The sequence below is a fragment of the Diplotaxodon limnothrissa genome, linkage group LG15, assembly GCF_057381915.1.
Source record: "Diplotaxodon limnothrissa isolate DT_005_m linkage group LG15, D_limnothrissa_male_GT1.1, whole genome shotgun sequence".
Lineage (NCBI taxonomy): Eukaryota > Metazoa > Chordata > Actinopteri > Cichliformes > Cichlidae > Diplotaxodon > Diplotaxodon limnothrissa.
The window spans coordinates 22,555,356-22,567,946 of record NC_140610.1 but is presented as its reverse complement, the minus strand read 5'-3'; the positions used below and the strand labels follow the sequence as shown (position 1 = coordinate 22,567,946).

Below are 12,591 nucleotides of genomic sequence, written 5' to 3'. Positions count from 1 at the left end.
GAGACCTTTGCCTGCTTAGGGCTGGGATTGTAGATAGAGCAGCTTGTCCCCCCACCCACACCTCCACTGGCTCAGACAGAATTAGACCGAGCACAGGGACTGACGGATGATGGAAGGGAAAGAGAGAAAAGAGACTAGGAGCGAGAGCTTCAATGTAACTTTATCCCACCAGCCTATGTTGCCGTTGGAGTCACATGGTCACAGTATGGATAGTGCTTTCACATGTGTTAAAACAATATGTAATTGTATCATAAACTCTCAAATCTGCGTATTTGTATTTTCAAAGTATTCAGTTGCAAACTTTCAAAGTCTGAATTCAAATTTTTCCTATTACGTTCATAGTGTGTTTTCAATTTCTAAGCCCAAGGCCCTGAGTTATTCTTAGATCGGCTCACGTCAACTGGTATTCTGCTTTGCCTTTTTAGGCCAGAGGCGTGACCTTAACACCCCATCCCCTTTCCTTCCTTCCAGCCCCCGCCCTCATGATACCAAATCCTGCTCATTCAGACCTCCACTGCTCGGAGCAGAGCTGTCATGAAGTGGAAAGAAAGAAAACAAAGATCAGAAGAGCTGAATTGCTGGCAATATTTTACACCAGGTTACATGCAAGTTGCCAGTTGTCAGAGGACTCGAGTACAAGTCAGCTTAAGATTCCTCAATAAAGTAGTAGAAGTTGGTGATCAAAGTCACACTACTCACTCTCTCCAAGAATTGTATGCCTTTTCCTTGTGTCTACATGAATAATTGTGCTACCTTTGAAAAACCTCGATGGTTTTTATTGTTGGATTGTATAGCTACTCAGAAACTTTTAAAAGCTAGAATTAAATAAAATTAATAGTAATGAGAAGAAAGTTTATTAGTACTTACTAAAAAAAACAATGAAAATGCATGTTAAAATACACAAGGTAATAGTAAGTTAATAGTTAGAACTTTTGTTGTGAACTTTGGTTTACCTTGTTCCAAATAATGTGAATCTGCTCTTGAGACTACAGAAAAATGTGAAAATTATTTTCTTTCAATATTTTCCACAAAGACATCTTCTTAAAACCTAGACACAATATGCAATACACAGAATGTTGACATCATTTTAAAAGGTAATCTGGCTATTAGAAGATTTTAAAATAAGATAAATCCAACCTTAGATGACACTATACAATATATTACATAGTGTCATTATTTATTTAACAAAGTAAGCCAAAATTCAAAACAGAAACAAATCGTTCCTATGGTAAGAAAGTTATTTACAATTGGAAAATATCAAAGACAGTTGGTCTTTCCAAACAATTCTTTAAAAAACAACACCCTTTGCTGATTACATAGCTCATATCTCTTATCCTTCCAAGAAAAAAAATATATTGGTAAATTGATACTGATATTAGATTTTTTTTGTTGGGTTTTTTTGGTTTTGTTGGGGCACATTAATGGCACACCTCAAGGTCCTTTCTTCTTTTGCATTTCCACACTGACTGCCACGATAACCACAATGATCACCACTGCTATAGAAAAACCAATAATGAGCCATATTATGGTAGGTTTCCTCCAATCTAAAAAACAAAAAAGAAAAACGAGGGTAAGAAGTTATCTTTGATCATTTGCAATTCAAAGCGTGTTGTCACATATTAGTGCATATGTTTCCAGCTGGGGGGCTGGAGGCTATGAATGCACACATGGGGAGAGCATCAAACGCCACACAGAAATGCCCCAGTGACCAGTGGATTCAAATCCAGGAGCCTGTTGCTGTGAGGCAACAATGCTAACCACTGGGCCACTGTGTTGCCGTTTAGTAAAGTGGCATCAAAGTAATTTTTTTTTCACAGGAATAAATAATTTTCACAATACAGTGGAACCCCGACTTACGAATACCCCATTTCACGAAAAATTCAAGTTACGAAGGCACTGAACGGCAATATTTTTGCCCGTGTTACGGCAAAATGCCCAAGTAACGAAATCTGCTGGCTCTGATTGGCTGAGCCTACAATGTCCACAATGCCTTCTGAATCATGTGACAACCCCTTGGCTTCCGTACTTGCGCTTCGCTGTTCCACTTGAACGACGTATTGTTGTTCTAGTTAGCATTTAGCCTATAGCCTATTGTTCAGCATCGCCTCACTCAAAAAGGGTGCTTCGACTTACGAAAATTTTCGACTTATGAAAGACCCTCGGGAACAAATTAATTTCGTAAGTCGGGGTTCCACAGTACTAAATTACATGAAAAATTATGTGATTTTTGTTTTCAGATAGCAAAAAGATGCACTTTAGCTCTAAAACAAACTAATCAAACTTTTCTTTTGAAAATACGGACTTATTAGGGAAGCTGAATGAATGTAAGAGTCTCACGTACAATTTTGGAAGCCTTGCAATGATGAGGTCTGGAAGAAAGAAAGAAAAAAAACAAATAAGGAGCAATACCTTTATTGAAAATACCAAACCACTTACATCAGTTATTGCATGTATGCCCATTAATAAATCAGTAAGTGAAATCCTTACCTGGTGATTTGGAGATCTAAGAGTTCTCCGGATGTCATTCCACATGGTATTATTGAGGTCACAGTCAAGCAGTTGGTCCTCATAAAACAGACAATCCACAGTCAAATGCACATTTGAGTTGTTCACCTGACTCCGGCTTTTAGCTACAACATGTTGTGGATTGTAGGTGTGATGCATCACCACCAGAATTGCACGTTTACCCACTATAAAGAAAGACACAACATGATCAGATGATTCAGAAAAGAGATTAAATAAATGGGCTGGGTTACTAGATCTTGAATTCATGCTGTAGGACATAAACACCACATGTGGTTCTTGGCCTGTATCCTACATGTGTCCCTGTATATAAATCACTTAAATTATTTATAAAAAGTCACTTTTATTTTTCCTTACATGGTATTTTGTTGAGGGCCTCAGCAATGTCTGTCCCAACTCGTGAAACCACAGGACAGAAAATCACACAGTAGTCACTTTCTTGTGTAGATGTTTCCTCAGTTTGGCCAATGTCTTTAAGCTTCTGAACAATTGAACGATGAGCGCCATTTGTTCTTCCGGCCAAAATGACACGGAAAACTTTCCACGACCCTAAAGATAGATTTAACAATATATAACAGTTTTCTGAAACTGAAGACAAAACACCAAAGCTTTTCTTTTTTGTCACCATACTTAATTAATATGCAACTGATTTCATATATACAGCAAATGCAGCTTGATCATGACACTGAGTGAATCAGTGTTATTTTCATTTGAGGCTAAACTAATAGATAGAAATTACGGACGCCTTGTGAGCCATTCAAAATTATCAAGTAGCTTTTTGTGTAGAAATGACTACAGCCAATGGAAGCCAAGGAAATAATCACAACTTACTATCTCTGAAGAGAAAAGACTGAACATTTGACCTAGATGTTTCATTTCTAACCTGTTGGGTAAGTGCACAAGAATCTGAACTATCAATAGGAAAGTTAGCATTACAACAGAAAGCAAAACAAAGTTTAAAAGTCTGGGTTTTCTTTCTTGTCTCACCCTATGTATTAAATAAATATCTGACCTATTGCAACATTTTCTTCATCACTAATGGAAGTTTTATTTGATTATAATTAGTCTTTTACTCTATAAGCTGATTGTAAACCAGCTATCCCCGGCAAATTTTGTATTGATCTTATACTAGTCTTGCTTTAACAAGTAAGAAAGAAGTCAGTGATACTTACCTGACAAGATATATTTTAGGATGACTGATATGGGTGACTTGAAATTATTACTCATTCAATAAGTAAATGCAGCTTATTCACCTTAATATTGACATATTTAATGGAAATATTAAAAAATAAAGCAAAATTATTCTCTCACCATTTCCCTGGTCCATGTCTCTGAGGAAGGATAAAGAATTAGAAAGCAAACTTTAGTTGAAATTAACTAAATCAAATATAGTCAAATAACAGGAGGTGCAGATCCATTAACTGAATGCATTATACATTTTCTTTACTAAAAGCTGTGCTTTTACTGGCTTAGAAGACAAACTTTAAAAATAGATTACGGCTGTAACTTGTATTACTCTGATGCAAGACATTTACATTTTGCAGACTAAAGTTACTTACATAGAGATTACAATTTCTTGACTTGTTTTGAAACAGAAATTCCTTCCCAATGGAAAAAAAAAGAACTCTAGTGTCTCCCCATGCAATGAAGTGCTGCCGGTTGTTCTTTGAGAATTAACTTGTTCACCAGTCGAAAACAAAACTGGACAGGCAGGTAAAAGAATGTTAACGTCAGTGTGACTCAATGGACTAAAAGGATATGCAGCTACAGGTGGTGATGAGACGGCCTCAATGTGGCCAATCCCTTTAAGCTGTTGAAGAACTGAACAATGAACCCCAAAATGAAGTAGAACAGTCTCACAGACCAAACACGTTCAGTTTAACTTATCCCATGTGACACTACTCAGCTAATCAGGTCATTTCTACACATGATGGCGAGAAGCTGACAGAAGAAGTTAGAGAGAGAACAGACATTTGCCTTCCTATGTAGGCCTATGCTACATTAGTTTAATGGTCACAATGGTGGAATTTCAAGGGCCAAATATTTTCTGAGGTGGTGCTCATTGTGAAACATTTCAGAACCACTTGTGTGAAACGATTTCCCTAACTCTTCCCAAGCCATTGTTAATATAAACGGATTAAATAAATAAAATAAAATCTTGTCAAAAAAGTAATGAGTAATATCTGGTATTTGAAAGATCATCTCTGTGTAAATGAATATGAACATTATGCTATAAATGTTGGAGGACTTTTGGATTGTTTGTTAAAAGTTTACTACAGCCTGTGAAAACTGTGAACCAGTGATTGTGCTATAGATAACATTTGGCAGCTGGAGGGGCCCCACCAGTCTGTGCACTGGTCCATGACTGGAAATTTGTTGTTGAGTTAAATCAAAGTGTGCCTTTTTGCCTTACTGTATAGGTATAATTTATTATTATTATAAAAATAACTACAACCATTAGAATTACCAGTTATCGTTAGTTTTGATTAATTATTTACTCTTTAACCTGTGAAACAACTATATAAACCATTTTTATATAAGGCAGCTATGAATGACTATGAGGCTATTTTTGAACATTTAACACGCTGAAATGAATGTAGCAGGTACGGTCGGCAGTTATTATGTTCTCTGTCTATTAGTGAATTATCTATTACCTTTCCTGTCTACTTTAAGCTGACATTATTATTCACATGTCTTTTAGATTTATCCTGAGTCTCCACAGACTCGTCATATAACTGTGAAATATTAACTTAATCAAATGCTAGTTGCTACCTCTGTCTGTCTACTGTATGAATCTGTCAGGTATGAATAGTGATTACAAATTATTATTGTAACCGCTTTTCTTACCTTTTGACTCCTCAATGTCACTGAACAATGATAAAGAATGAGGTGTTAACCTTTACTCCAAATTATCATGTGGGTCATTATCAGCAGGGATTTCGAGGAACGTCTTTGGTTTTAGACCTGAAGAAGCTTCTCGAATGAGAGGTGAAACATCATCAAGAAACTTAAAGAAGTCTCTTTTCTTTCCAAGCTCCTTAGATTACCATGGCCTGTATGACTGAGAACCGACGTGGACATTAAAAGAGCTCTTAATATGGCTCTTGTTTTCTTTCTTTTCAGAAAGTTAAATTGCATAAAGTTGAACCACACACTAATATGCTCCTTTAAGTTCACGTCTCAATATTTATTTAAAAAAAAAAAACGGTCGGGGGCGGGGCAACTCCTTAAATGACAGTCTCTGGTTTTATTGTGTTCCACACAATGAGTGTGTAAATATTAATTCAAGAGTTTAAGCGAAAATAGAATTCTAGAGAAAGAATTAATGAACTGAAAAGAAGCACAAAAACCTGTAAACTTGAACTATATCTACTTGTTGAAATTTGTTAAATCAGAAACAGTTTTTAATGTCACTTAATAAAGAATGTCTTTTAATTCAGTATGAACAAAAGCCACAAATGACACCAAGATATCCACTCAAATTCGTTATTTTAAAATACATAAGCATGTCTGCAATAACTGGGAAAGAAATGGTTTTGTTTTCTTAAAGCTCACTTTTCAGTCTTGACTTGACATCTGGACATGTGAGTAAAGCAACATTTCATCTTTAGCATGCTACAGTACCAATGATCAAAAGATTCATCCCTAAAACATCTATACCAGCTTCCATAACTATAATACATAACTAACACGTCTTTAATGATTACAAAGGCATGATATATTACATATATTTTGTTTTATATACAGTATCAAGAAAACGTACTGTGATATTGTTAAATTATTGCTTTTGGATTTTGTTTTGCAGTCCTCATTTCCCACTTTTATTTCTCTTCCATATTTTGGAGCTGAATGATGTCACAACTGCCATCAGCAAAGGAACAATCAATCCAGCAATCTGTACCAGAGGATTCAAGCCTAAAATTAAGAAAAATAAAGACAAAAAGAGCAATAAGCCACAGCGGACCATAGTTATGGTAGAGAGAGTTTCTGAGACACATAAATCAGCCATATGTCTGCAGTAGCTGGTTTCTGAAAACTGAAAGTACTAAGTACTTTTACAAGTGTGTAACTGACTCAAGTGACCTGTAAGACTAGTTCTGAGTAGAGTGACATTTGTGCTTGCTCATCACTACATTCTGATTACATTGTAAACAGGCTGAGTGATTTCTACAGAACATGGTATTTATATGTTTTAGGATACACCACCAACAAAGCTAAAACTTATACAGTGATACTTACAAGGTCTGATTTTTTTCCAGATGGGGCTACCTAAACCTAAAAGTAAAATGAAAACAGAAGAGTAACTCGTCTGTTATTTTTACCACTCACACACAAGTGACAGAATGTAGGAGGTAAATAAAGCTTTAGGCATAGTCATGTATGCTTTCCTTTATCTCTTTTTTATCAATTCATGAACAAAATAGATATAAACACTAGTACAATATTAAATAACCTCATTATTTAGAGGGAGAAACCAAAGTAATCAAAAAAAATTTCTTTTTATTTTGGTGAAATACCAAGATCTAGATGTTATTCTACCCCAGAAGGTTGATTCTGTTCATCTAGACATATCATTTTCAGTGGGAAAAACATTTCATCACCCATCCAAGTGACTTCTTCAGTCTCAGCTCACTGCTGGTTTCCCCAACTTTATAAACAGTACATTCAAACAATGACTGCAAATGTGCTGTTTATAAGGTTGGGGAATCAACCTTTTGGGATTTACTTACCAGGATGGTTGAGCATACATCAAGAAATTCTATTCTACCATGCTAGCTTATGTGTGAATTAGACTTGTACAGGAATTTACATTGCAACTGGAAAGTCATTTTAATTCAGTGCCGTCACCTTCCACACAACCTGATGTGCACATCCGCAAAAATGTTACTACACTTCAGGTTGATGCAGTTGGCAGTGACTTAAATGGTGTGGAAAGTTGCAGCATACAGGCTTTCCGGTTATGCTGTGACTTAGGACACATTGGGATATTTGTTCTAAAAACTGTAGCTTTATGGAGATAAAAGATGAAGACATGAATAAGGATAAAAATTATCAATAATTATACTTACACACGAATATATTCCAGATACTGGAGCAACCTAAAACACAATAAAATGATGTTAAGGTAATGCTAACACAGTTAATACTTACAAAGTTCAAATATGTTTCAGGCAGGGCTACCTAAACAAATAAAAACAGAGCAATAAGTTGTCTGGTATATTTTGCTACTGAAACACATCTTGTAAGATAATTATACCATTGTCATTTTTGGGTTTTTTTTTTCTTTTTGCTCATTTGTTTTGTTTTTATTTTATTTCAACCCAGTGGATGCAACAGAAATATTGAGCATTATCTATATTACAATCTTATAGAACACAACAAGAGATATTTGCTCTTAACACTGTATATTAGAACATAAAATTACTTATTTATATTTTTAATGTTTTAGTATGAAATATGCTAAAAATGAAAATAAGATAAAAAAAAATACAGTCATACTTACAAAGTCCAAATATTTTCCAGATGAAGAAACCTAAAACTGAATTAAACAAAATTGTGCTCATTAAATAAATCTTTGATCATAGTCATATACGCTTTTCTTTTACTTTTTTTTCATCATTGAATAAACACGTTATTTAGAGGGAGAAACCAAAGTGATCACAACCAAAAACTCGTGGAAAAGCAGAACAACATCTAGACCTTATACTACCATGCTAACTTATGTATGATCTAGACTTCTGCAGGAAATTTACATTGTAACTAGCGATGTTACCAGAATGGCCTTTTAACCCTGTGCCGTCACCTTCCACATAACCTGATGTGCATATTCCAAGAAATGTTACTGCACGTCAGCTCGATGCAGTCGGCAACAACTTGAATGGGATGGAAGCATGGGCTTAAAAGGGCTTTCTGGTTAGGTTGTGAGTTAGAACACATTGGGATATATCTAAAAGCTGTACCTTTACAATATATTAACCTAAAACACCAACAAATGATGTTTTAGGAAACAACTAAAAAATAAGCAAAAACTAGTACAGTCATACTTGCAAAGTCCAAATATTTTTCAGATGAAGCTACCTAAACCTCAAATAGGGGAAAAAGAGAGCATTAATTTGTACAGTATCTTTTACTACTCAAACACAACTGATATGCCTTATGCATAGGTACTTTTAATTACGCCATGGCTAGACATTACTTAGATTTTCATTAACGTAGCTCATTTATGATACAAACCATTGGAAATGACCAGAATCATCTTTCAATACGAAGACACACAAAGGAGTTTTGACTAGTTAGGCTTTATGGATTAATACATTTCAGGCCACTAAATACCCTACATGTTTTTCTTTTCTGACTTGGATTCAGCTTGGTGAATGTTTTTCAGTTTGGTGTTTATTTTGCACAGAGCACTGCAAGAGACATTGAAAAAAAATGGAAAAAAAGATATACTATTGGGAGATGGCGACAAAACGTTTTTCTCCACGTCAGAGTATGCCTTGCGGTGAGTGTGTCACCTCTTCAGATGTCTCTCACTTATATAAAAACTGTGTTTACTGCAAAGCACTGATTTAATGTGTTCATAGTTTAGGTCAATCTCAAAATAAAAATGTATGAATCTCTCCCACGGGTGTGTCTCTTCCATCACTATGGTTGTTTTCAAGGTCTCAGTACTGACGTGGAAGAGCAAGGACTAAGTTAGTTGTAAGTAAGCTATTAAGACTCGACTGTGTTGGTTTTCCTCCGAAACAATAAGTTCCGTTGGAGCAGCCTTTCAGTGCATCTCTCTGTCTCTCGCTAGCAAAGTTGATCCAGACAACAAAGTAAAGCTAGTTTTCGGTTACGAACCCGACACGGAACCCAACGTATTAGCCAGAGATACCTTTACTACAGTTTGGAGCCGCGGACCTGTTTTCCTGTTAATCTGTTTTCTATACGAGATCGCTGCAAAAAGTGCAGCCTTACCTAATGTCCACCCTACTGTTACTCATTTTACATTAAGATTTAACAGTCTAGTTGGTATTGGCATGGCGAGTAACCTTCAGTAATAGCAATAAATAGTAATCAGAATACATTACTCTCATTGAGCAAAGTAACAGAATACGTTACAAAATACGTTTTGGGGCATGTACTCGGTAATCTGTAGTGGAATACATTTTAAAAGTAACCTTCCCAACACTGTGTGCCAGAAAATATTGGAGGGTTGTTTTTTTTTAAATAAATGTGACCATACCATGAGAAATAAGGAACTTTAAATTTGGTGGTCATCAATAAAACACAAAGATGAATATTCAGATAAATCAGATAGATGAAGGTATTATATCATACTTACAGAAACGTGGGATGTGTTGCCACAAAGAGATCAGGTTGTGAATTAAGACTGGAACTGGGAATTCAGAACCAAAAAATTTTTTGATGTCACCCGACATGGTATCATTGAGGTTACAACTGAGGAGGTGGCCTTCAAAAAACAGACAGTCCACAGTTAGGTGGACATTTGGGTTGTTCACCTGCCTCCGGCTTTCAGCTACAACATGGTGAGGATCAAAGGTGTGATGCATCACCACCAGTATTACTGGTTTGCCAGCTGTAAGTGAAGAGACAACAGGATCAAATGATTCAGAAACAAGAGTTTGGGCTTTTTGCCTGCATGTTAAATGTAGCCTTTCTGTTTACTTCCAATTTTGTATTTTATATTTATTTCCCACTTTACAGGCCAAATATTCTAAGTGAACGTAGCATGAGGCCATAATCACTAAAATCACTAAAAGGAGTAATGATATCCAAAACAACATATCAAAAGTAGGACAAATTAGTAGTTCAAAAATTAGCACAAATTAATGTGCTAAACAAACAACACATGGCAAATTGCTATTGTTGTTTTTTAAGTTATTAAACTTGCATCCTGTAAATTACCATGATATTCACATCTACAATGAGTGTATACAAATTCCACTTTCATCTTCACCCTACAGCAATAACTTCAATCAAAACTCAATGTGTCATGCATGCATGTATTATTTAGCATTTAGTTATTTAACATTTCTTACGAGTTATGTTGTGCAGGGCCTCGCCGATGTCTGTTCCAACTCGGGAAACGACAGGACAGAAGACTAGAAGATAGTCACATTCCGTTGCAGAGGTCACGTCTGTTTGTCCAATACTTTTGAGTATTTGAACAACTGGAAAATGGGCCCCATTTGTTTTTCCTGCTTCCCACACAAAGAATTTTTTCCATGACTCTAAAGTGAAACAAAAAGAAAAATTGGATCCTTGTTCAGATGTGACATAATTTTTAATGAGTTAATGTCTATCAACCATATAAACAGTGCTTAACAGTGCTAATCTAAATCCAGATATTTTAAAGAAGAACCAGATTGAATTCATGCATCTATATTCCTGTCTTCCCTGTCAAAGAGCAGGGCAAAGGGCAGGGTACACCCTGGACAGATCCCCAGTGTGTCGCAGGGCTAACATGTAGAGACAGGCAACCATCTGCACTCACACCTATAGGCAACTTAGAGTTACCGATTAACGTATCCCGACTAACTGCATGCCTTTGGACTGTGGGAGGAAGGTGGAGTACTGAGAGAGAACCCACGCAAACACGGGGAGAAAGACCCCAGCCAGGAATCAAACTCAGGACCTTCTTGCTGTGAGGCAACAGTTCCAGAGTGTGCCACAGTGCTGGCCATAGTGAAAATCAAAATTTAAAATTAAAGTGGGATAAATCTAGTTTTTTTATACCACCATTAGAATTTACTGTGAGTATCGTTGGTTTCCATTAATTCCTTGTTTAGCTGCAAACTGAAGCCTCCCCCAGACCACCTGCTGTGGCTAAAATAATGCTTGCAATTGTATATCCTTTCAAGTGTAATTATTAAATAAAGCTTATTGTCTTTAATAGTGAAATATCTGACAACTTTAATTTTGAAAAGTAAAACTTAAAAAGTCTTGATGTATGCTCAATCATCCAGGTAAGTAAATCTCCAAAAGTTATTTCTGTTCATCTGGACGTAGCGTTTTCAGTGAGGGGAAACGTTTCTCCCACTGAAAACGCTACGTCCAGATGAACAGAATCAACTTTTGGAGATAAAACTTCCATCCATCCATCCATCTTCATCCGCTTTATCCGAGGCCGGGTCGCGGGGGCAGCAGCCTAAGCAAAGAGGCCCAGACCTCCCTCTCCCCAGCCACCTCCTCCAGCTTATCCGGGGGAATACCAAGGCGTTCCCAGGCCAGCCGAGAGATATAATCTCTCCAGCGTGTCCTGGGTCTGCCCCGGGGCCTCCTCCCGGTGGGACATGCCTGGAACACCTCACCCAGGAGGCGCCCAGGGGGCATCCTTGTCAGATGCCCGAACCACCTCAGCTGGCTCCTTTCGATGTGGAGCAGCAGCTGCTCTACTCTGAGCCCCTCCCGGATGGCCGAACTTCTCACCCTATCTCTAAGGGAGAGGCCAGCCACCCTTCGGAGGAAGCTCATTTCTGCCGCTTGTATCCGCGATTTCGTTCTTTCGGTCACTACCCACAGCTCGTGGCCATAGGTGAGGGTAGGAACGTAGATCGACTGGTAAATTGAGAGCTTCACTTTTACACTCAGCTCCCTCTTCACCACGACGGACCGGTGCAGCGTCCGCATTACTGCAGCTGCAGCCCCAATCCGTCTGTCGATCTCCGGCTCCCTTCTCCCATCACTCGCGAACAAGACCCCGAGATACTTGAACTCCTCCACTTGGGGCAGGAACTCATCCCCGACCCGGAGTGGGCACTCCACCCTTTTCCGGCTGAGAACCATGGCCTCAGATTTGGAGGTGCTGATCCTCATTCCCGCTGCTTCACACTCGGCTGCGAACCGTTCCAGTGCGAGCTGGAGGCCCTCACCCGATGAAGCCAACAGAACCACATCATCTGCAAAAATCAGAGATGAGATTCTGAGGCCACCAAAGCGAAAGCCCTCCGCCACTTGGCTGCGCCTAGAAATCCTGTCCATAAAAATTATGAACAGAACCGGAGATAAAGGGCAGCCCTGGCGGAGCCCATCACCCACCGGGAACGAGTCCGACTTATT

The 12,591-nt window shown here is 37.7% G+C and overlaps 1 protein-coding gene across 1 annotated transcript; it reads right to left on the bottom strand.

Moving 5' to 3' along the window:
• Positions 1–6,331: 6,331 nt before the first annotated feature.
• On the bottom strand, positions 6,332–11,216 carry LOC146617514 (uncharacterized). The gene is made up of 7 exons (XM_085373473.1): positions 11,168–11,216; positions 10,572–10,763; positions 9,854–10,108; positions 8,027–8,062; positions 7,593–7,622; positions 6,763–6,798; positions 6,332–6,438 (listed from the first exon to the last, which is right to left on the bottom strand). The coding sequence occupies exons 1-7, from the start codon at positions 11,214–11,216 to the stop codon at positions 6,332–6,334; spliced, it is 705 nt and encodes a 234-aa protein (XP_085229599.1).
• Between the last annotated feature and the right edge of the window lie 1,375 nt (positions 11,217–12,591).